Source organism: Leucoraja erinacea, chromosome 37 (genome assembly GCF_028641065.1).
Source record: "Leucoraja erinacea ecotype New England chromosome 37, Leri_hhj_1, whole genome shotgun sequence".
Classification (NCBI taxonomy): Eukaryota; Metazoa; Chordata; class Chondrichthyes; order Rajiformes; family Rajidae; genus Leucoraja; species Leucoraja erinaceus.
The window spans coordinates 6,744,326-6,770,244 of record NC_073413.1 but is presented as its reverse complement, the minus strand read 5'-3'; the positions used below and the strand labels follow the sequence as shown (position 1 = coordinate 6,770,244).

The window sequence follows — 25,919 nt, the reverse complement described above, 5'->3', positions numbered from 1 at the left end:
TTGGGGGATAAAGAATGACTTTCATGTTATAGTGGCATGGCGTTTAAGATTATACAAATTATATGCATGGATATGCCCAATAATTTTCAATTTCTTAAGAATTTTATATCTAAATTATTTCACTAAATGCTATGTTATCCTTTGAGAAATGTAGTGCATTACTGACTTTACCGTGGAGAAAGTTGGCCGTGATACAAAGTGAGCGCAAGGCTGAAAATTAGTAACTAAGGTGATTCCAAGGACAGAGAGTGCACGTTTTTTCTCTCTCTTGACTTGCTCATGGCAGCTTCATGGGTTGAAAAGGCTGAACAATCTGGAGAAGGCTGAACAATCCCAAGGCTGAATTCACTTATTAAAATTGTGCTTGTGCTTAAACTTTGACATGAGCCTAGTTTAGTTGGTCAATTATCTTGCCAATCATCAGAATAGGGACTGTCCTGCAATGTGAATGTCAGAACCGTTCCAAGCTGCTTGAAAGACCACACTGGGAGTTGAACAGGTTGTTGCAAGTCATTTTACAATAGTGTTCAATGCTTTAAAAGTTTTAAAATTTAAGTTGTGAGAGTACAACGCTGATTTGTTTTAGTTTTTGGGATATAGCGTGGAAATAGGCCTCACTGAGTCCACACCAACCTGTGCACTAGTTCTATCCTACACACTAGGGACAATTTACAGAAGCCAATTAACCTTCAATCCTGTACGTCTTTGGAGTGTGGGAGGAAACCGGACCATGCCCAGCAGTCACAGGGAGAACGTACAAACTCCGTACAGACAGCGCCCGTAGTCAGGATCAAACCCGAGTCTCTGGCACTGTAAGGCAGCAACTCTACCACTGTACAACCCATTTGATTTAATTAAATTTGGTTTCACTATGTTGGAAGTAATTCAAAATACTTACATTTAAATATTAAATGTGGGAGCTGAGCCACATTATTACAAAAATAAGCAACCTTATTACAAAAAAAGACTTTGAAGGCGTTCATTCAGCGGTAACCCCCTAGGACACATGAGATGGGAAGTTGCCATTGTTTCCAAATCTATTAAAAGTGGACATTTTGGAATCACCTTGCTTTTCCATCGTATGACCTTGTGTTGAAGAAATTGTTCTATCAAAACTGGACCATCTATTAACCTTTGCCGGGAGAAGGGGCGATATTATTATCCATCTTAAATATCCAACTCATTAAGCGGTAGTTGTTTTCCCTAGGGTTGCATTGCCTTTGTGACCTAAGGCTAGATACTGAGTTTCATGTTGGTGTTTAACAGAGCAGAGAATGGTTCAACACAGCAACTGGCCCTGTAGTCTACCATGACTTTTCCCAGGGCGGATATGTCAAAGACGAGATGGCATAACTTTAGGTTTAGAGTGGCAAAATTTAAAGGAGGTGCATGGGGAAAGTTTTCCATAGGTGGGTGCCTGTAGCATGCTTTTTAGAGTTTAGAGACACAGTGCGGGAACAGGCCCTTCGGCCCACCGGGTCCGTGCCAACCAGCGATACCCGCACATTAACACCATCCTACACCCACTAGGGACAATTTTTACATTTACCAAGCCAATTAACCTGCAAACCTGTACGTCTTTGGAGTGTGGGAGGAAACCGAAGATCTGGGAGAAAACCAATGCAGGCCACGGGGAGAAGGTGCAGACTCCGTACAGACAGCACCCGTAGTCGGGATTGAACTCGGGTCTCCGATGCTGCCTTCGCTGAAAGGCAGCAACCCTATCACTGCAACGGCCCAAGGGTGGTGGAGGCAGATATGATAGTAGCATTTAAGAGGCCTATTTAGGTTGATATATATGTGATATGGATCAAATGTAGTCAGAGGAAGATTAGTTTAACCTGGCATCATGTTTACCACAGACATTGTGGACTGAAGGGCCAGTTCCTGTGCTGTATTGTTCTATTCTCAGCCCACCTTGCCTGTGTCTAGCACAATGCCAAATTAAATCATATCTGCCTGCACATGACCCATATCCCTCCATTCCCTGTCTGACTACGTTTGGTAAAAGTCTTAGCAAATTTCCTACACTGCTTTACATCAACTGGTGCATTTTCCAGTTGGGGTTGCTTGATGTAGGTGTCCCAGTTGAAGGCAGCATTCGTTATGTGTCCTCAGCTTGCCTGCGTAGTCGAAGGCAGCAAAAAGTCAACAGCATTTGGGTGACTCGAATCGTGCAGAACATCCTCGAATTGTCACAGCGCGGACCAAGGCCATTTGGTCTGTTATGTCCACACTGTCTTCTTGTAAGGCAAATTATTCAATCCTGTGTTCCTCCACCTTCACTTTCTCCACAGCTCTGTAAATTATTTTCCCTCCATTCTATAAGCTGTTTCTTATAAGCTGAAACTTCTACATTCTCTGCACAAGGAGTCAAAAGGATTCCATAATATTCTGCGCTTGTCTTTTGTCCATCATTTGACTCACTTGGTCTGAGAACTTCCACCTATTAGGTGCAGCTTTCTTCCGTTCATCCTATCCAGACAATTGAGGATCAGTCAAATTTCCCCAGGACCTTAGCTTCAAGGGGAACAAACTCAGTATCTCCAATTTAGCCTGGAGTCTGGTGGAGACTAAAGATTTTCTTTGCAGAAGGACATGAGCGAATAAATTGGAATCTTGTGATAGAGAGGCTTCATGATCATTGTCATATCAACATTTCATTTCCAGAATTATTAAAACGATGAAATTCTCAAACCCCCTTGCTGGATTTGAATCTTTCATCGAATATAGTCCAAGCCTGGATCTAGAACATAGAATCTAATAACTCTTCAATGGTACTTTATTATCGAGTGTATCCAAGTAAAGTGGCTTTTTTTTTTGCATGTTCAGTGACATATACATTATGCTATATATTAGGCACAATCATACCAAGTTTAACAATGTTAATAGTAGACTTGTACCAAAACTCTCTTGCAATAATGGTTAACAATAATGGTTTTGTCTTCCTAATTACTTGGTATGTTAATTTACAGTGATTTGTGCACAAGGTCACCAGGTCCCTCGAGCAAATCCTTCACCACTTAATAAATACTCTATTCTTGTATTATGTAGTGACACATTTGATGGTACTTTCATGTTATGTTCATTGCCAGACTAAGTTGTATCCATCACCAACCTCTCTGCGGGCTTTGTAGCATAATTTAACATGCCCTTTTCTGTGGATTGTTCATGATGTGTGGTTTTCATTACGTTGCAGCAAGCCTTGAACCATGGGATTCGGAGGTACCATCTTTCCGCTATGTGTCGGCGGGCCAAAGTAGCTATGAGTTACTTTGAGCCCAATGAGTACGTCAATTATGAATTACTGCGGAAAAACATTGACATCGTTTACAAAAGGTAAAGAAGGATATTTCAGACATTCAAACAGATTGGGCGGAATGTTAAACTTCAACCTTGTGGCCAACATGATGCCTATCGGGCTGGGAGGGAAGTACCACCTGGAGCAGAATAGGCCCAATTGTACTGAATGATATGCGCCTGTGTCGTAAATATTATCCTGCTTTTGTGTTCCAGTAGTCTTGGATGTGGGATCTCCAAGCTTATTATCCCGTGCATTCCAACTCCTTCTCCTTGTGATGCAGGTTCCACTGTGGACTTTCTTTTAGAGGAATTGGATAAATATACATTAAAACTAAATTGCAAGGCTACAGGGAAAAGGGCGAAAGTTGGCGGTTGGAGCTAGCGTGCTCCTTTGGTAGATAAGTAGCACAGATAAGAGGGGCTAAAACAATGTTACGCAGCTTTCAGTAGCTTGGGATAATGTTTATTTACTGTGAAACACTGAAGAATGTGAAACGTGTCACAAAATAACAGGTCCTGTCGTATGTCACAGCCCCACTTCTATTTCCTGCAATGATACACCTACAAAAACATGTTTCTGTGTAATTATATGCACCTTACATTGGCAGTGCAGAATCAGCGACCTTTGTTATGGATGATAAGTGATTTGTAATGGCAGCACATTATAATTTATTCTTTGAAAACACAGACTGAATTATTTTTGGATTATTTTGCCCAGTTCATTCCACTCTTGAGCTTTGCCTTGCGTGGAACAGTGCAGCACAGAACAGGCCCTTTTGCCCACGAAGCTGTGCCAAACATGATGCCAAATTAAACCAATCCCGTCTGTCTGCACATAATCCGTAAGCCTAGATTCGCTGGATTTTCATGTGCCTATCCAAGAACCTCTGTGATGATCTATTGTATATATATATATCTCCACCACCACCTGTGTGTAAGTGTACGGGGGTCGGTGGTCGGCGCGGACCCAGTGGGCTGAAGGGTCTGTTCCGCACGGTATCTCTATAACCTGTATCTCTAAACTAATTCACATGCACAGGTCTTGTCTGCCATGGTAGAGACTCAAATGATTCAAATCTCTGAAGTCCTCCCTCATGCACCAGTTCCTTCACCATATATTAGACACTAGACAATAGGTGCAGGAGTAGGCCATTCATCCCTTCGAGCCAGCATCAATCAATTCAATGTGACCATGGCTGATCATCCCCAATCAGTACCCCGTTCCTGCCTTCTCCCCATATCCCCCGACTCCGCTATTTTTAAGAGCCCTATCTAGCTCTCTCTTGAAAGCTATTGATTTGCAATGTTGTTCTATTTCTTGTCTCACTAGCTTTGAGCTTCTTTCTGCAGATAGAAGGGATTGCGTTGAGATTTCTGTGAAACTGATGTATGCAGTTGTGTTGTATTTTAATTCGTGCAATGCTTTTCTTCTGAGATCGTTTTCCTCATTTAAGGCTAATTTGTCACATTTTGTCCCATGATAGGTTGGACAAGCCCATGACACTTTCGGAAAAGATTGTGTACGGCCACTTAGATGACCCCGTCAAGCAGAAGATAGGCCGTGGGGAGACGTATCTGCGTCTGCGTCCGGACCGGGTGGCCATGCAGGATGCCACTGCTCAAATGGCCATGCTTCAGTTTATCAGCAGCGGCTTGCCCACAGTAGCCGTGCCGTCCACAATTCACTGTGACCACTTAATCGTGGCTCAGACTGGCGGAGTAGAAGACCTGGCAAGAGCTAAGGTACTTTGCACATAGAGTCATACAGTGTGGAAACAGGCCCTTCAGCCCAACTTGCCCAGACTGACCAACATGTCCCAGCTACACTAGTTCCACCTGCCCGTGTTTTGCCCATATCCCTCCAAACCTGTCCTATCCACGTACCATTTGTGTAAAAATGTTAACCCATGGGTTCCTATTAAATCTTTCCCCCACTCATTTTAAACCTCGGTCCTCCAGTTCTCAATTCCCATACTCTGGGCAAGAGACTCTGGGCGTTTACCCAATCTATTCCTCTCATGATTTTGTCCACCAAGACTTGAGGCTTTTGGTGGCGTGATGGGAAGTCATATAATTGATATTCATCATATAAAAGAATCCTTTAGCCGAAGAACAACCACTCTGAATGCGATGCAATTAAAAAAAATAGAATATGATCCCTTGTTTTTTTTTCCTCTCATCCCTTTTAAGCCTGCATCTTCACCAGCATTTCCCCCCTCAAATTACCTTTTCTTCTTGGATTTCAGACCCCTCTTTTTGTTTTCTCTTCTGTCAAGAGGACATTCAAGGCTCCGTACTCGGCCCCCTCCTCTTCATCATCTACATCCTTCCCCTTGGTCAGATACTCCGCCACTTCAACCTGGACTTCCACTGTTATGTCGATGACACCCAGATCTACCTCGGCTCCACAACCCCCCCCTCCCTCTCCCATATCAACACCTGTTTGTCAGCTATAAAAACCTGGATGCAACATAACTTCCTCAAACTCAACAGGGATAAAACAGAATTCCTCCTCATAGGCTCCAAATCCACACTCAGCAAAATCAATAACCCCACTCTCACCATCGACGGCACCACTGTCTCCCCATCTCCCCAGGCCCGCAACCTTGGCGTGATCTTTGATTCCACCCTCTCCCTTGAGCCTCACATCCGCCATGTCATTAAAACCTCCTTCTTTCACCACCGCAACATCGCCAAAATCAGACCCTCTCTCACACCGCCCGCTGCTGAAAGACTCATCCATGCCTTCATTTCCTCCCGACTGGACTACTGCAACTCACTTCTCCTTGGCATCAGCTCCACCTACATCAACCGACTCCAACTGGTCCAGAACGCAGCCGCCCGACTCATCACCCATACCAAATCCTGGCATCACATCACTCCAGTCCTCAAACAACTTCACTGGCTTCCCATCTCCCACCGGATCACCTACAAAATCCTGGTCCTCACCTACAAAGCCCTCCACCATCTGGCCCCCCCATATCTCACTGACCTCCTCTCCCCCTACCAACCCTCACGGTCCCTCAGATCCACATCAGCCGGTCTCCTCTCCATCCACAAGTCCAACCCCCGCAGTTTTGGGGACAGAGCCTTCTCCAGGGCAGCTCCCAGACTCTGGAACTCCCTCCCCCAACTGATCCGCAATTCCGTGTCCCTCACCATCTTCCAGTCCCGCCTCAAGACCCATCTCTTCACCTCTGCCTATCCTTAGCCCCACGTCCCCCTCCCTTTTCATCTGTGCATGAATTGCCTCATATTGTGTTTTGAATTGAATTCTGTCTTTAATTTGTGTACTAGTCATGTCTCTACTATTTATTTCATTCCGCTTACATGTTTTTCCTCTACTTGCTAAATTTTTGTAAGGTGTCCTTGAGACTCTTGAAAGGCGCCCATAAATAAAATTTATTATTATTATTATTCATAAATGTTGGTCTTTCTAAATCACTTTCATTACTGTCACCAGGAGGTGATCCTATAAATCCCAGGTTGGCTCCTTCCACTCTATCGCAAAAATGCCGCTGCTTTGTTTCATTTTGGAGAAATGGGATAGGTGACGTTTTGGATCTTATAGAAAAATATAAAATTATAAAAGGTCTGGACAAGCTAGATGCAGGAAAAATGTTCCCAATGTTGGGCGAGTCCAGAACCAGGGGCCACACAGTCTTAGAATAAAGGGGAGGCCATTTAAAATTGAGGTGAGAAAAAACGTTTTCACCCGGAGTTGTGAATTTGTGGAATTCCCTGCCACAGAGGACATTGGGGGGCAAATCACTGGATGGATTTAAGAGAGTTAGGTAGAGCTCTAGGGGCTAGTGGAATCGAGGGATATGAGGAGAAGGCAGGCACGGGTTATTGATTGGGGACGATCAGCCATGATCACAATGAATGGTGGTGCGGGCTCGGAGGGTCGAATGGCCTCCTCATCACCTATTTTCTATGTTTCTATGAGACCCTGAAACGTCACCTATTTCTTCTCTCCAGAGATGCTGCCTGACCCGCTGAGTTACTCCAGCATTTTGTGTCTTCCTTCTGTGTAAACCAGCATCTGCAGTTCCTTCCCACACATCAATATCTTTGTGTTGCATTGTTTCTAACCACCAGGTTTGAGGGTTGCACCCAACAACTAATTACCTCCTGGTGGCTCAGCTCTTCAACTCCCCCTCCCATTCCCCGTCCAACCTCTCTGTCCTGGGTCTCCTCCATGGCCAGAGTGAGCAACACTGGAAATTGGAGGAACAGAACCTCATATTCAGCTTGGGGAGTCTGCATCCTGCGGGCATGAACTTTGAATTCTCCCAATTTTGTTAGCCCTTGCTGTCTCCTCCCTTTCCTCAGCCCTCGGTCTCCTCCTCCTCCTTTTTCCTTCCTTCTCCCAGCCACCCCCTATCAGTCTGAAGAAGGGTTTTGGCCCGAAACGTTTCCTATTTCCTTCGCTCCATAGATGCTGCTGCACCTGCTGAGTTTCTCCAGCATTTTTGTGTACCAACTAATTGGCCTTCATTGCTTGGTTTCATTACTGATCACTTATGCCATTTTTGTTTCTCCTTTGCAGGACCAGAATGCCGAAGTTTATAATTTCTTGGCAACGGCAGCAGCAAAGTATGGAGTCGGCTTTTGGAAACCTGGCTCTGGCATCATCCATCAGGTGAAGAAGCAAAAACCCATTCCCAACCCTCGCTTTGAAGCCTGCCGCACTCCACCTCCCCTCCCTCCAACACCCACTTAATTAACATCTTGGCTTTCCTATTGCACAAACCAAACGCAGCCTCGAGGAGCACGGAGAGATTCACCTTTGTTTTTTGATTCTTGCCAAACATAACCAAGAGCGGGCGCCAGTGGCTAAAACCATTCTCACTTTGATGGGAGTGCCTCCCCCCCCTTCAAACATAAAAAAACAGCCAGCAGAGCGTTGCTGACTCTTGTGTATGCTTCACCCTACAAGCAGCCAGCAATTGAGGCTTGCTCAATGCCATTTCGCAAATGAGCATGTAGTTGTTACAAATTGGATGTTGTCAGTTGAAGGCGAGACTGAATAGAGCACATCGAAGGCAGCTTTCATCTCTGCGGGGTGAAAGGCAGCATCTTCCCAGCAGCAATGTCCCTGCCTTCCCCATTAATTAACAACTTTCCATTTGTCTTTCCTACCCCTGCGTGTTGCACGCAGGGGCTCTGCTTTGTTTTGGCTCAGTGCCTCTGCAATACAGCCTTTGGCACAGTGCTGGAGCAATACAGCCTCCACTGGCAACTTGCATCACAGGGATATGTATGTGATGCACCCTCCTCTCTAGAGCTGAAATTTTAGTTTGCCAAACTAAACACAGACGGTTACCATCTGGTAGGGAGACTATTTACTGCTAAGATGCGCTCTCTCTCTCTCTCTCTTTCTTTCCCTCCCCCTTTCCCTCCCCCTCTCTCATAGAAACAGAAAATAGGTGCAGGAGTAGGTCATTCGGCCCTTCAAGCATGCACCACCATTTAATATGATCATGGCTGATCATCCAACTCAGTATCCTGTACCTGCCTTCTCTCCATACCCTCTGATCCCTTTAGCCACAAGGGTACATCGAACTCCCTCTTAAATATAGCCAATGAACTGGCCTCAACTACATTCTGTGGCAGAGAATTCCAGAGATTCACCACTCTTTGTGTGAAATTCACCACTCACTGTCATAGTGAAGCAGTAAATAGCCCAGCAGGACTCTAGCTTAACGCACTAAGACAATAGGTGCAGGAGTAGGCCATTCGGCCCGAGCCAGCACCGCCATTCGGCCCCTGTGATCATGGCGGATCATCCACAATCAGTACCCCGTTCCTGCCTTCTCCCCATATCCCATGTTGGAGAATGAGCTACTCTTTTAGAAGGTGACCAGTCTGTAGATATGTAGATGTATGTAGGTAGATATATGTATCTATCAGGAAAGGGGGACTGATTTTGGATGATCAGCCATGATCATATTGAATGGCAGTGCTGACTCGAGGGGCCGAATGTCCTCCTCCTGCACCAATTTTGTTTTTCTATGAGTAGAGAGTTTACTAGGGAGCAGCCTTCAATGCATGCTGACAAACTTGGCACCTTATTTACAGATTATTTTGGAGAACTATGCCTATCCTGGCGCCTTAATGATTGGCACAGACTCCCATACTCCGAATGGTGGTGGCCTGGGTGGCGTCTGTATCGGCGTTGGCGGAGCGGATGCAGTCGATGTGATGGCCGGCATTCCTTGGGAGCTGAAGTGTCCAAAGGTAAAGTACCTGCTTACATTTGTTCAATCACAGTCATTTGAGGTGAGGCTTGCCTGATAAATGTCTAATCTCCCTTTTTTTCCCTTTCCACCCTGACAAAACATGCAAAGGCACTCCGATTGCTGTTAACACTGTAGCATGGCTGAAGCCTAGACCATTCTGTATTCTCTAATCAGTAAGACGAATGAATAGGCAATGTGTTGTTAAGACCTGTTTTGTTTTTTAAACTAAAACATACCTAAGAGCTTCATCAGGGGAAAAGCATTGAAATGCCAACCAAGTTCATACGTTCTAGGAGCAGAATTAGACTATTCGACCCATTGAGTCTACTCCATCACTCAAACATAGCTGATCTATCTTTCTTAACGCCATTCTCCTGCCATCTCCCTATAACCTTTCACTAATGGTAACTCTTTCATTATTTTTGTGGTTCCCTTTCAGAGAAAATCAAATTTCTTGTTTATTTATTATGACATTAAAAGCATGTTAAAAGCTGTTACTTATAATGACTGGTAGGCATGAAATGCTGGAGAAACTCAACGGGTGAGGCCACATCTATGGAGAGAAGGAATTGGCGACGTTTCGAGTCGCGACACCGCTGATACCCAGGGACGTCTTAACAGCATTCTAGGCCCCCGGGCAAAGCAGTGCACTGGGGCCCCTACACTTCCAGTCTCTTTATGCCGAATCAAATATGCTGTCATGTACTTGCGATGTTCTTCTCCGTTTTCATGTTCTACAATAACATTCTACAATCCATAGATTAGCGTGGGGCCCCTATGCTCGTGGTGCCCCGGGCAACTGCCCATCCGTTAAGAAGGCCCTGCTGATACCTTACTCTGGCAGGAGTTAGTTTCTTGTATTGTAAAATAAAACGCTTGCTTGTTTTTCCATCAGATTATTGGGGTGAAGCTCACAGGACATCTATCAGGCTGGACTTCATCAAAGGACGTCATCTTAAAAGTGGCAGGCATTTTGACAGTTAAAGGAGGCACTGGTGCTATAGTGGAATATCATGGGCCAGGCGTGGAGTCCATCTCTTGCACAGGTACTTGAACAAATGTGCTTACAACATTGTCACCTTGCATATTGTTATTACATATTACAAGGATAGTCTCGTCCCGAAAAGTCACCTATTCCTTTTCTCTCGAGATGCTACCTGATCCGCTGAGTTACTCCAGCATCCTGTGTCTATTCCTACATATTTTTAATATCTCTGCTCGTCTACTTGTCTTCTGCCCCTTTATAACTTTGCATCAATTTACCAGCATAATTTGATCAACAATAAATATTGTTTTAAGTCTTAAAACCAAAGCTGTTGAAAATCTTGAAAGTAAGCAGCAACTGTGAATTCATTGTCCTATGTGTAGCAATGTTACAAAATTTTGAGATTTAAAAAATCAAGTCTGCAATTTATCCCATCAGATAAAGCATAACAATAAGTTTAATTTGACACCTAATTCACTTTCATATCTCAAGTAATAAAAAAGTTATGGCCATTTTCATACTTTTTAAATCTCATTTACATCAATTTATAGGCCAAATGGAAGGAATTTAGTGTTCAATTGCTGTAAATTAAAGTCAATTTAAATCGGCTTTCTAGTGGGTTCATGTGGAACGCGCTGGTTTAGAATGTTCACATTGCGCTAGATTTATGCCCTCAAATGCCCAGAAAAATACTGCGGGATATAAAGAGCCCAAAATGAGCTACTTGCTATAGAAAACTTTATACACAGGGTTATATACATGCCCCATTTAATGTGAAAATAAGGTACATACCTTTAATTGTTTGCTTTATAAAACCCTGGGACTGCGAGAGGTTGCGAGTTTAGAGAGTGATTTTTAAATTACTCTAACTATTTTACAAGGCCATAAAAACTAATAATACCTTTTGCGACGGGGTCTTTCAGCGATTTTCCGTTAATGATTTACTAGGCTGAACATTTTCGATTGCAACAGCCTAGTAAAAATCGCGTTTTAAACCCGCCCCCTCTAAACAGCGCCAAAATCACACACAAGGGGTGGGGCAGATGCTCAGCCACGATTCAGGTACGTTTTGTAACATACCTACTATGTGGGATACATGACAATAAACTCTCTTGACTCTCTCGACTTCTTGACTTGACTTGAAATAAAGGGCCTGTTCCATTTGGCGATTTTTTCCGGTGACTGCCGGCATCATTGACTGGCGTATCAGGTCACCGATAAAGTCGCGGCGCGATGCGTCGGTGATGTGGCGTGATGACGTATTGACGCACGGTGTCTCCTCAAGCGTCACGACTTTTTTTTGTCGCCGCTGAATTTTGAAATGTTCTGATATGTCGGTCAATGACGTTGGCAGTCGCCGAAAAAAAGGCCGAGTGGGACAGGCCCTTAAACGAGAGTTAATATTCCAGGGCAGTGATCAGAGAAGTAATCTGTTTGCATTTGCACAAAAGCTGCCTGATTTTCTGAGTATTTAGTGTTTTCTGTTTTATTTGCGATTTTTCACATTTTACTGAATTTAGCGTTTAGAATATTGTTTGTGCCTTTTGCTGCATTACTCAATGGCATGACAAATATAATTACCCCCCCGACAGCTCCAATGAAGAAGGGTCCTGCTTCTCAGAATGCATTGACTCCCGTAAAATGTTGCCTCCAGCCTGGGGTGATCTATTGCCACCTTGTGTTCACATTTTGTGTGCCACATGGATAAGATTCAAGAGAGTTTATTGTCATGTGTCCCTGATAGGACAATGAAATCCGAACATAGTAGGCATGACTACAGAACAGATCAGTGTGTCCATATACCATTATATAAATATACACACATGAATAAATAAACTGATAAAGTGCAAATAACAGATAACGGGCTATTAATATTCAGAGTTTTGTCCGTGCCAAGTTTAATAACCTGATGGCTGGGGGGAAGTAGCTATTACTGAACCTTGGCATTGCAGTCTTCAGGCTCCTGTACCTTCTACCTGAAGGTAGCGGGGAGATGAGTGTGTGGCCAGGATGGTGTGGGTCCTTGATGATAAAACAGCACAGCACAGCACAGGGACAGACTCTTTGGCCCATAGTGATAACAGTCATAATAAGGGAGCTATTACCTTCAGGGGACACGGGTAACAAAAGCGGAAAAGCTAATTACAGTCTCCAGAACTTCACACATATTGCGAGCAGGGAGCAGACTCACTATTGTAAGGTGGGACGGGCAAATTGGATGGTAAATCGGCATGGCTTCCCATGAGTTGATTCAACAGCTAGTTGAATAACTGTGGCTATACCTATGACCACATGCTGAGCAACACTAGTACAGCCTCACCCTCTGCAATGCTCCCAAAAATTTTATCTCTCTCCAGTGTAAACCAGCATTGCAGTTCCATTGTTATCCTTGCCTTCAAAACAATTTCATTTCCTTCAGATCTTGTTTTATTATCTACAAGAAATGTTGGATCTTATTACAAGGGCTGTGGAAGATGTGTGGTTTCTCTTGAGTGAAAGGATGAAGTCGCGGTTTAAACTAAGCTAATCCGCTCTCACTTGTCAGGCATGGCCACAATCTGCAACATGGGCGCTGAGATTGGAGCAACCACCTCGATCTTCCCCTACAACCACAGAATGAAGAAATACTTGGAAAAGACTGGCAGAAAAGGTGGGTTACTTGCGAACGACAACTTTGGCATCTGAGTGTGGTGAGATTGTACCGAATGATAATACTGAGTGTTTCCCAGTGGGTAGTGGGGGAATGGATCAGAAAGTGGGATAACATGGAACTAGTGTGTGAACGTGTGATTGTTGATCAGCGTGGACTTGGTGGGTCGAAAGGCCAGTTTCCATGTCGTATCTTTCATTGAAAGTGGTGATAGAGCAAAAAGAGACCACAGAACGTTGTATTACTAGGTTGTATTAAGCATGCAGGTACAGCAGGCAGTGAGGAAAGCGAATGGCATGTTGGCCTTTATAACAAGAGGAGTCAAGTATAGGAGCAAAGAGGTCCTTCTGCAGTTGTACAGGGCCCTAGCGAGACCACATCTGGAGTATTGTGTGCAGTTTTGGTCCCCTAATTTGTGGAAGGACATTCTTGCTATAGAGGGAGTGCAGCGTAGGTTGACAAGGTTAATTCCCAGGATAGCGGGAGGGTCATATGCTGAGAGAATGAAGCGGCTGGACTTGTACACTCTGGAGTTGAGAAGGATGAGAGGGGATCTTATTAAAACATATAAGATTGTTAAGGGTTTGGACACGCTAGAGGCAGGAAATATGTTCCCGATGTTGGGGGGGGGGGGGAGTCCAGAACCAGGGGCCACAGTTTAAGAATAAGGGGTAAGCCATTTAGAACGGAGACGAGGAAACGCTTTTTCTCACAGAGAGTCGTGAGTCTGTGGAATTCTCTGCCTCAGAGGGCGGTGGAGGCCGGTTTTCTGGATACTTTCAAGAGAGAGCTAGATAGGGCTCTTAAAATTAGCGGGGTCAGGGGGTATGGGGAGAAGGCAGGAACGAGGTACTGATTGGGGATGATCATCCATGATCACAGTGAATGGCGATGCTGGCTTGAAGGGCCAAATGGCCTCCTCCTGCACCTATTGTCTACAGGCAGCGTCCAAGGTCAGGATCGAACCATGATCTCCGGAGCTGTGAGGTGGCTGTGCTATCCAGAGTGCTGGAATGAATAGGCTCTCAAATGTTCATTCTTTTACAATTTTCAGAGGTTGCTGCTTTGGCTGAAGAGTTCAAGGACTTGCTTGTTCCTGATGAGGGCTGTGAATACGATCAACTCATTGAAATCAACCTCTCCGAGGTAAGGATACCTTGCTGTTTTAGTATTAACTTCCATTTAACATCAACAAGTGTACGTTGTTCTTAAACTAGGGGTTCCTTCACCCTTGGCTTATTGTTTTCACTAAGGAAGGGAAATATATTTTATTCACACTTATCATAATCCCTCTATCAGATTGTAACATTGAGAAATACAACAGATAATCCGAATACAGCAAAGTTTCACCATGCGAAAAATAACTATTTACATTTATTTAATTTGAGAAAGAACTGCAGATGCTGGAAAGATCGAAGGTGGACAAAATTGCTGGAGGAATGCGGCAGGTGAGTCGGCATCTATGGAGAGAAGGAATAGGCAAGGTTTCGGGTCTGAAGAAGGTTCTCGACCCGATACATCGCCTATTCCTTCTCTCCATAGATGCTGCCTCACCCGCTGAGTTCCTCCAGCATTTTTGTCTACCGTACATTTTTACAGTAATATCTTTTGAGGATTAAATGTCGATCACTACACATCTGATGAGGTGAAATGGGATGTAAGAAGAAATGCATACAGCATGAACATGGGATAAACCACTTGGGCTGAACAACCTGGTTCTGTAGAGGGTTATCTGTGTGACTCCCCACTGATATGGAATATGCCGCTGGTGATAATTCTCTAGGCTTGGGTGGTTTGAAGTACCAGAAGCTAACTCGCAGTAGAAGGCCATTTAGCTCTTCATTGAAGAGCAGCGATTTTAATTTAATAAGGCTGCTTGGTTTAAATTCAATAAGGCACCATTTAAATGGTTGCAATTGTGGAATCAATATAGAACACCGAGAAGTACAGCACGGGAAGAGGCCCTTCAGCCCACAATGCCTGTGATGAACATAGTGTTGAGTTAATCTGCACATGATCCATATCCCTCCATTCCATACATATCCATGTGCCCATCTAAAAGATGTATGTTAATAGTGCCAGCCAACTGTAAAGTCAATGGTTATTAATCTATTATTGTAGGTCATGTAATTATAATTTGTGGCCAACAGTCAATGTTTGTTGTTTGTAAAGAATTATTTAATTGGGGGGAAAAAAAATATGGGTCTGAGTTTGTTGTGATGTTTGACTACACTACCTCCTCTCTTTCTAAACTTAATTATCGACTGAAAATTGTATTGAGCCTAGTGCAGAAACTAATTGATTTCAACCTGTACATATTTTTAAAATGTATTTGCAAAACATCTATTTGCATGCACTTCCAGGGACTTGAATGCACAGAGGTAGATTTTGTCATCCTTTCCATGCTTGCACTCGGAGCAGGAGGGAGTAATTTGTTCCACCTGGTCTAGAAGAACGTCAGGATTGTTGATCGGTCTGCTGAGCTTCAATCCCACAGGAGTAAACATCCTCGTCAACAGCTTCCTGGGTTTAAGCAGTTTCTCCTCTTGAAAATTAGCGGGGGGGGTTTTTTTTGGCTGGTTTCCTCGTGGCTTTGAAATCCTTTTTATTTTTGTGGGCCTGCCAAACTCTGTGTGCCCGAAGGTGCAGTATCACAGAGTTTGGAGTCTTTTGCACAAAAGTCCGCGAGCATTGCCACTTTCATTTCACGGCACATCTCGTATGTGTATATGACAAATAAACTTGACTTGACTTGAAATAACACTGAGCGTTTGAAGCAGGAATCAAATGTACCCTTTGGATAGATGTCATAAGCTGGGGGGCAGTGTTAGGTGTGAGGAGGATGCTTTGCAAGGTGACTTGGATAGGCTGGGTGAGTGGGCAAATGTTTGGCAGATGCAGTTTAATGTCGTGTGAGGTTATCCATTTTGGTGGCAAAAACGGGAAAGCAGATTATTATCTAAACATGGCCGATTGACAAGGGGGAGATGCAAACTGTGACTTGACTTGAAATAACACTGAGCGTTTGCAAAGCAGGAATCAAAAGTTCTACTGCACCTAGAGGATACCCTTTTAGCAAGAGGATTTAGTATAGGAGCAGGGAGGTCTACTAAGTTGAATAGGGTCTTGGTGAGACCACACCTGGAGTATTGCGTGCAGTTTTGGTCTCCAAATCTGAGGAAGGACATTATTGCCATAGAGGGAGTGCAAGCGACAGATAGCACAATGGGCTAAGAGTTCGGCTGGCGACCGGAGGGTAGCCGGTTCAAATCCCGCTTGGAGTGCATACTGTCGTTGTGTCCTTGGGCAAGACACTTCACCCACCTTTGGAATGGAATGTTACGGCGGCAGGCGCGGGCACACCGCGACGCCCTGTGTCTCCCTTTCAAGGGAGATGCTAAAAATGCATTTCGTTGTCTCTGTACTGTACACTGACAATGACAATAAATTGAATCATTTCATTTCATTTCAGAGAAGGTTCACCAGACTGATTCCTGGGATGTCAGGACTGTCTTATGAAGAAAGACTGGATAGACTTGGTTTATACTCTCTAGAGTTTAGGAGATTGAGAGGGGATCTTATAGAAACTTACAAAATTCTTAAGGGGTTGGACAGGCTAGATGCAGGAAGATTGTTTCCGATGTTGGGGAAGTCCAGGACAAGGGGTCACAGCTTAAGGATAAGGGGGAAATCCTTTAAAACCGAGATGAGGAGAACTTTTTTCACACAGAGTGGTGAATCTCTGGAACTCTCTGCCACAGAGGGTAGTTGAGGCCACAGTTCATTGGCTATATTTAAGAGGGAGTTAGATGTGGCCCTTGTGGCCAAGGGGATCAGAGGGTATGGAGAAAAGGCAGGTACGGGATACTGAGTTGGATGATCAGCCATGATCATATTAAATGGCGGTGCAGGCTCGAAGGGCCGAATGGCCTACTCCTGCACCTAATTTCTATGTTTCTATGTTTCTATAAGGAATAGGAGTAGAATTAGGCCATTCAACCCATCAAGTCTACTCCGCCATTCAATCATGGCTGATCTATCTCTCCCTCCTAACCCCATTCTCATGCCTTCTCCCCATAACCTCTGACACCCGTACTAATCAAGAATCTATCTATCTCTACCTTAAAAATATCCACTGACTTGGCCTCTACAGCCGTCTGTGGCAAAGAATTCCACAGATTCACCACCCTCTGACTAAATAAATTTTTCCTCATCTCTTCCCTAAAAGAACATCCTTTAATTCTGTCACTGCTCTCTTCCTCTGATGTTGGCTGATTTGTGCTTGCCTCGTGTCCAGTTCACGAGACATTTGTCTGTAAGCCTGTTACTGACACGTATGTCCTCAACCTCAATTGGTGTTAAGTGGACAAGTTATGGTTCCATGGTCAAGTTATAATTCACTCCTCTCACCCTTCTTCCGTCCCTTTCCTGGGGAGGGATAAGTTTCCTGCTTTGATTACATGGTGTCAGAAGGGTCGGGCATTAGTTTTGGCTGCATTACTGCTGTATTGTGCACCGAGGACCTGTGCTGCAGAACCCGCTGCCCCTCGACCCAAGTTGTTAAAATGCATCTAGCATCTCTCTGATAATGGGGGAAATCTTCCCAGGTATATCCCGATCACAAAAAAGCAGGACAAATCATTTTTGATGCTTCGAAGCGGCGGTGGAAAGCATCTTGTCCGGGAACATTACCATCTGGTTTGGGAATTGCTCTGCCAAGGACAAGAAGGCTCTGCAGAGAGTAGTGCGTTCGGCCGAACGCACTATGGGAACTTCACTCACCCCCCTGCAGGAACTATACAACAGGAGGTGCAACTCCAGAGCAATTAAAATCATGGGAGACCCCTTCCACCCCTGCAACAGACTGTTCCAGCTGCTACGGTCAGGCAAACGCCTCCGTTGCCATGCGGTGAGAACGGAGAGGTTGAGAAGGAGTTTCTTCCCAGAGGCAATTCGGACTGTAAACGCCTATCTCACCAGGGACTAACTCTACTGAACGTTTTTCCTTCCATTATTTATTATGTAAAAGAATATGTGTGTTATGATTGTGTTTATAATTTGTTTGGTTGTTTTGTTGTTTGTCTTTTGCACAAAAGTCGCGAGCATTGCCACTTTCATTTCACTGCACATCTCGTATGTGTATGTGACAAATAAATAAACTTGACTTGACTTGACTTGAAATCCAATCCAGCTAATCGCCACAGAATCCATCTACTTTGACATCATAATGATGGAGGCCGTTGTGAACCATTCTATAAGGAGTTACAGACATGAAAATGATTTAACCTCCGAATGGAGGTCAAGAATCAAGAGTCAAGTGTTTTATTGGTGTATGTCCCCAACAGAACAATGAAATTCCTAGGTACACAAAAATGCTGGAGAAACTCAGCGGGTGCAGCAGCATCTATGGAGCGAAGGAAATAGGCAACGTGTCGGGCTGAAACCCACACAAAATGCTGGAGTAACTCGGGGGGGACAGGCAGCATCTCTGGAGAGAAGGAATGGGTGACGTTTCGGGTCGAGCCCCTTCTTCAGACTGCTTGAGCTTCTTTTCCTTTATTATATTGTTTACAGAGTAATACGTTTACGTATTCCATTGTGCTGCTGCAAGTAGGAATGTCAGACAGGGTCTCGATCCGAAACGTCGCCCATTCCTTCTCTCCAGAGATGCTGCCTCACCCGCTGAGTTACTCCAGCATTTTGTGTCTATCTTCAAATTGTACTTTGCTCTTTCTGAAATAAATAGATAATTTTGAACATTCCGGCCAAAATCACTTGTTATCTGCCAGGTGCTAGTTTTCTCTATTTTATGTACTTTGTGCCTGTTAATTTAGTTTTCCAGAGTTGTCTTTATTTTTGTCTCTCTCTTAACCCTGTTAGAAGTATACGATTTTTTCAAGCCAGCCATGACACTTTTTTTTACTATGTTGCTAGAAGATATTTCTTTGTCTTGTTTCAGCTTAAACCGCTTATTAATGGTCCTTTCACCCCCGACCTTGCGCACCCAGTGTCAGAGATTGGGGCAACGGCTGAGAAAAATGGTTGGCCTCTTGATATTCGAGTAGGTAAGGACAGTTTCATTTTAAGACCAACCCTGTTTTGCCTGGCCTGCTGGTGCTTGGTCAATAGACTGTGACCTCTTGATAGCGGAGGTCTGTTGAGAGGGCGGCACGGTGGCGCAGTGGTAGAGTTGCTGCCTTCCTGCACCGGAGACCTGGGTTCAATCCTGACCATGGGTGCGGAGTTTGTACATTCTCCGTTTCCTGCATGGATTTTCTCCAGGATCTCCGGTTTCCTCCCACACTCTAAAGACATCCAGGTTTTCTAGGTTAATCGGCTTGGTATACTTGTAAATTGTCCCTAGAGTGTGTAGGATAGCGTTGATGTGCGGGGATCACTGGTCGGCGCAGACTCGGTGGGCCAAAGTGCCCGTTTCCTTGCTGTATCTGTAAACCTAACTCAACTAAATCTGCAAGGGACTTATCTGAACACATCATTGACGTGCAATAGAATGAGAGGAGGTTCAATTGGAGAGCAGTTCAGTCCATCTAGGCTAACTGGCCCGTTTCAATTCTACACATTGACTTTCATATTTGCGTGATGACACAGGTGCAGGAGTAGGCCATTCGGCCCTACGAGCCAGCACCGGCCATTCAATGTGATCATGGCGGATTTTTTGCCGCTATTTTTAAGAGCCCTCTCTAGCTCTCTTGAAAGCATCCGGAGAACCGCCCTCTGAGGCAGAGAATTCCACAGACTTGCCACTCTCTGTGAGAAAAAGTGTTTCCTCGTCTCCGTTCTAAATGGCTTACCCCTTACTCTTAAACTGTGGCCCCTGGTTCTGGACTCCCCCAACATCGGGAACATGTTTCCTGCCTCTAGCGTGTCCAAGCCCTTAACAATCTTGTACGTTTCAATGAGATACCCTCCCATCCTTCTAAACTCCAGAGTGTACAAGCCCAGCTGCTCCATTTATCCTCCTTCTATTCCTGGATTTATTGTGCTATCTTATAATTAGTTGGACCAGTTCTGCCTTCATTTGTTTATATATTAAGTGATGGGATAAGCCGTCTGCCCATCCTGTGGCATATTCCCTTATGTGGGAATCTTTAATGCCTGTGACGTTTGCCCCCCCAAGCAGCTCTCAACATGAACAGATGCCCTTCTCCTGGACCAGACTTCCATTTAGTTTGCTTACTCAATCAGTTATCTGTACCTTTTTATCGTAAACGTCTTGTCTCCCTTTTTTTTTTGCTTGACTACTTGAAGTCGTCTTGGTAAATGTTTTTAATTTTGCTCGTGTTTCTTTCAACTGTTTAAAAGTTTACCCATCAGTGCAATGAAGCCCAAGGAAACACCATCTCCGGTTGATCCGTTCAGGCGTATCCAAGGGAGATGGTGTAAAAGACAGGATGATAGGTAGACAAAAATGCTGGAGAAACTCAGCAGGTGAGGCAGCATCTATGGAGCGAAGGAAATAGGCAACGTTTCGGGTCAAGACCCTTCTTCAAGCAGGATGGTACATTTTTTTCTTATAAGTTGCTTGTAAAGAGAGTGGGGATGATCAATCACAGCTCGCAAACATTTTGGTGGTGTCTGTCTCAGGGTTTGCTGGATCTTGGTGGCTGGTGGTGATATTCACTTCTTGTTTATTATTTTACTGGCAGCCTTGGCGGCTTTTACAGTAAGTTCTCTCTTAGTAACTGCCTTGATCACACCTACAGCCACCGTCTGTCTCGTGTCACGGACAGCAAAGTGACCAAGAGGTGGATATTCAGAAAAGCTCTCCACACACAGGGGCTTAGATGGAGTCAAGGTGACAATAGCGGCATCTCCAGACTTTATAGTTTTTTCCCTATATAGTTCAAATGCAGTTTTTAATAGTTTTTGTTTCATTCTACACTCAATTCTATTTTCGTCGGCCGTTACATTCTCAGTGTCATCGGCTGAGGGTTATTATGGCCACGTGTACCATGGTACAGTGAAGAGCTTTAAAATCCATCTCTCCAATCAAATCGGATGATACTATACATATATACAGTCGAGCCAAACTCAAGTACAATAGGTAGAGCAAGAGAAAGATACAGCGTGCAAACATTTCAACACAACATTGTATAGACTGATACAGTTTGGAAACAGGAAACAGGCCCTTTGGCAAAACTTGCCCAAAGAATTGGGGATGTGCAAAGATTGGCGAGAGGGGGTGGGAAGTGGGGGGGGGGGGGGGGGGGGGGGGGGGGGGGGGGGGGGGGGGGGGGGGGTGGGGGGGGGGGGGGGGGGGGGGGGGGGGGGGGGGGGGGGGGGGAGAGGGAGTCAGTCTACCCCACGACAGAAGGGGGAAGGTATTGTACAGTTTGATAGCCACAGGGAAGAAGGATCTCCTGTGGCGTTCTATAACAACATTTAAAAGGCATTTGGACAGGAAAGGGTTAGAGGGATGTGGGTCACAGGCAGGCAGGTGGGACTGGTGCAGGTGGGGAACCTTGGTCGGCGTGGGCAAGTTGTGCTGAAGGGCCTGTTTCCGTGCTGTATGACTCTATGACTGTGTCAGCACTAAAGAACGTTGTTTCTATCTTCCAGGTCTGATCGGCAGCTGCACCAACAGCAGTTATGAGGATATGGGCCGTTCAGCTGCAGTGGCCAAGCAGGCAATCAAGCACGGGCTGAAGTGCAAGTCCCAGTTCACCGTAACCCCCGGCTCCGAGCAGATCCGTGCTACCATTGAGAGAGATGGATACGTGAGTATGCAAGTACACTTCTGAACCATGGGAACTTCACTGACATCCAGATTAGTCCGTTTCATAAGGCTATTGAATTTCTATTCACTAACGTTCATATAATTTCCACATGCGCCATCCATATATTACCAAAACTCTCATCTTGTTTGTTTGTACCTATAATTGTTTTCAAAACTCCACAAAAATGGTACACGATAGCGCAACAATTTTTGGCCCACCTTACTCAACCTTGTCATGCGATGTGAACTAGCAAGTTTCGTTCAGATTTATGTTATATTTTACAAGTTATTGACTTTTTAAACTTTAATAAACCTGGCAGTCGCGCTCCCACTTGCCGGCCTCCCTGCGCAGTTGAGTAGGGTTGCCGTGGCGTCATAGCGGGAACCCGTCAGCCGCGCATGCGCAGTTGGGGGAGGATTGCCGGGCCCACCACCATTTTTGTGATCGTGATTTTGACTCGCGTCACAACGGGGATCTCTGGCGCCATCAAACGGGGACCCAACGGGTCCACCGACCGTCTAGTTTAATAATAAATCTGCCTGTAGCGATCGCCTAAAAATCCTTTGAGCAGTTGATGCTGTCTTTGGAAAGATGGGGTGGGTGGCGGGGAAAGGGCAGGAACGATGGAGTGAATTTATATTTTGTCCTATGCTTTCAAATTGGGATCAGACGTCCTTGCACAGGGTTGCAAGTGTAGGTATGCGGCTTTTAAATTTGGAAAATAATAAAGAATGCAGCAATTCCTACCACTTGCAAAATCCCCCAGTTTGGAGTGTAATAAAGGCAACCAATTAATCTGCAGACCATTTACTTTGATCTGATGGATGATTTGGCCTTGTTTTTAAGTTCGGCAGCTTGAAGCAAGGAGGCTTTGTACAAGGAGATGCTTTGTTGTGAGCAGGAAGAGTGGACTGGATGGAGGCTTAACATTCAACACTATTTTCTGTGTTTGCAGGCTCAAATTCTGAGGGACTTGGGTGGGCTTGTTCTTGCCAATGCCTGTGGGCCCTGCATCGGACAGTGGGACAGGTAAAGTGACCACACTTCTGTTTGCTTCTCATTGCACTGAGCCGGAGGGACGGTCGGAAATGAGTTTATCTTGCTGCCTGTGGTACTGGCTGGTATTGTGCAGGATAAATGCTCGCCAATTCCAAGTTGGAGTTTACTCGGCAAGAAACTCTTTCCCTCCTCCCCTCCCCCCACCACACACCACACACACACACACACACACACACACACACACACACACACACACACACACACACACACACACACACACACACACACACACACACACACACACACACACACACACACAAGCTACTGTTAGATCTTGCAGGTGATGCAAGGTTGAACAGCAGGTCAGGTCAGCTGTGGGGGGAAGGGGTGGGGTAGAGAGGGAAGGGGGGTTGGGGGAGAGAGGGGGGGGGAGGAGAGGGAGGGGTGGGGGAGGAGAGAGGGATGGGGGGGGGAGGAGGGAGAGGGGTGGGGGAGAGGGGGATGGGGGTGGGAGGGGGAGGGAGAGAGGGGGGGAGAGAGGGATGGGGGGGGAGGAGAGGGAGTGGGGGGGGGGGAGATGGGGGTACCACTATGAGGAACCACCTCCAGTTTAAATTCCATTTGGAATATTTTGGGGAACCAAGAAACCCAAGCGTTTTCAGATTTCTGGTGTTTTGCTGGGGTTTTTTTTGTTTTACTTTGACTGTGGTTTAATCTACTCTTGAGCCTCACTTGTTTCTGTACTTTAAAACATTCCACTCAAGGAAGGACGTTAAGATGGGCGAGAAGAACACAATTGTGACCTCCTACAACAGGAACTTCACCGGGCGCAACGATGCCAACCCCGCCACGCACGCCTTCGTCACGTCACCCGAGGTAAAACGCCACAACGTACGTGTGGCGCTTTGTTTTTAACTCTCAAACAAGGCCAGTGACATTCCCAGTCCAGGCCAGACGTGAGCAGTTGAATGCAACAGAACGGGAGAGAGAAGAAAGGTGGTACGACCAGCATCGGAGGAGAATACTGACACAATCCTTGCCCTTCCTTATCTCTGTGTGTCTCTTCCCCCTCCCTCTCCCCTGACTCTCAGTCCGAAGAAGGGTCTCAACCCGAAACGTCACCATGCCAATTAGCCTACAGACCCGTACATCGTGCACAACCTGTACGTGTCGCTTGGAGAGAAAACCTCAAACAAGGCCAGTGACAAACCCACGCAGGCCACGGGTGAGAACTGTTTCCTCCTGCAACAGATCCGGGAGAGAGCTACAGGTCTCTCCGTTACGAACCAGCATCGAGGAACAGCTTCTTTCCGCCACAATCCTTAGCCCTTCCGTACCTCTGTGACTGTCAATCACTCCCCCCCCCCCCCCCCTGACACTCAGTCCGAAGAAGGGTCTCAACCCAAACGTCACCATGCCAATTAGCCTACAGACCCGTACATCATTGCACGGACCTGCACATGTGTGGGAGGAAACCGACAATGACAATTAAAATTGCATCTGAATCTGAATCTGAATGTACAAACTCCGTGCAGATAGCCCCCGTATTCGGGTTCGAATCTGGGTCCCTGGAGCTGCGAGGCAGCAACTCTACCGCTGCGCCACTGTGTCAGAATGATCATTGAATATCGCAACTCTGTGTCGATTGCTGAGCGGGGATTTGTGTTTCCCAGCCACATTACTGTTGTCGGCTGATCTGCTGGTCTACTGACCCGACAACTAGCAGCTGCTGACTGCGTGCTTGTGCTCTTGTCTTTTGCAGATCGTTACAGCCTTTGCCATTGCTGGCACCTTGAAATTCGATCCTGAACGTGATTTTCTGACCGGAGCCGATGGGAAGAAGTTTAAGCTGGAGGCACCATCTGCTGATGAGCTGCCCACCAAGGTACGAGGGACTTCTGGACGCGTTGGGAAGCGAGGGGGCAAATTTATTGACGAGCTGCTTCCTCTTAAACTCCACAGACATAATAATAATAATGTATCTTTATTGTCATTGCACAGAGTTACAACGAGATTTGGAATGCAACTTCCATCCAATGTAATAACTTAATTAGCTAAACATTTTGACACCCAGAGAAACAAGATTAAAAAAAATAGTTAAAGCAGTATAAAGTGCAAATAGGTCTGTGCCGGGTCCATGTGCGACGTGATCATCCGAGGGAGACAGTTAATGGGGGGGCACTCAGCAGGACCGGTTCAGAGCAGCGATAACTCTGGGGATGAAGCTGTTCCTAAGTCTGGAGGTGCGGGCGTAGAAGGCCTTGTAACATCTGCCGGATGGTAGAAGTTCGAACAGACTATTGCAAGGGTGTGAGGAGTCTTTATGAATGCTGATGGCCGCCCTGAGGCACCGTGTATTGTAGATGCCCTCCAAGGCTGGTAGCTGCGTCCCATAAAATGCTGGAGTAACTCAGCGGGAGCGGGCAGCATCTCTGGAGAGAAGGAATGGGTGACGTTTCGGTGCGAAACGTCACCCATTCCTTCTCTCCAGAGATGCCGCCCGCCCCGTTGAGTTACTCCAGCATTTTGTGTCTTTCTTTTATTTAAACCAGCATCTGCAGTTCTTTCCTACTCTTCCCTTAAACTCCAGCAGATTCTCTGGCTCTCAAGATGGTCCTAAACCCCATCTCGAACTTCTGAAACGAAGTCAAGTGAGATAACACTCGAGCATGGCACCTCCTTTTGCCTGACCAGGGCCTCAATTTCTCTCATCATCCAGATTTCCTTCCACCCACCTTCCTTGCCCTTCACTCTAATTGGACAGTTGTCGTCACACTTTTACAAGCCTCCCACATTCCAGATGCTCCTTCCCCAGCAAAAAACCTACTCCAATCAACGTTAGCAAGTTCCTATTTAATGCCATCGAAGCTGGCCTTGTCCCAATTCCAAGTGCTGATCCAACCCAATGTTGCCTGATTGAGTATGGAGATGTTGCCATCAACTGGGCCTTTGCGGAAGAACATTTTTGCTATTGAGGGAGTGCAGCGTAGGTTCACCAG

The 25,919-nt window shown here is 45.5% G+C and overlaps 1 protein-coding gene across 1 annotated transcript in view; it reads left to right on the top strand.

The window, feature by feature from the left end:
• aco2 (aconitase 2, mitochondrial) overlaps positions 1-25,919 on the top strand; it is a 34,397-nt gene that overhangs the window by 2,394 nt on the left and 6,084 nt on the right. The window contains exons 2-13 of the mRNA XM_055663193.1: positions 3,200-3,339; positions 4,788-5,046; positions 7,856-7,948; positions 9,388-9,546; positions 10,444-10,594; positions 13,079-13,183; positions 14,238-14,329; positions 19,143-19,248; positions 21,764-21,921; positions 22,877-22,950; positions 23,685-23,796; positions 24,683-24,805. Of these exons, the coding sequence (XP_055519168.1) occupies positions 3,200-3,339; positions 4,788-5,046; positions 7,856-7,948; positions 9,388-9,546; positions 10,444-10,594; positions 13,079-13,183; positions 14,238-14,329; positions 19,143-19,248; positions 21,764-21,921; positions 22,877-22,950; positions 23,685-23,796; positions 24,683-24,805 (1,572 nt within the window). The remainder of the gene's footprint in view (positions 1-3,199; positions 3,340-4,787; positions 5,047-7,855; positions 7,949-9,387; positions 9,547-10,443; positions 10,595-13,078; positions 13,184-14,237; positions 14,330-19,142; positions 19,249-21,763; positions 21,922-22,876; positions 22,951-23,684; positions 23,797-24,682; positions 24,806-25,919) is intronic.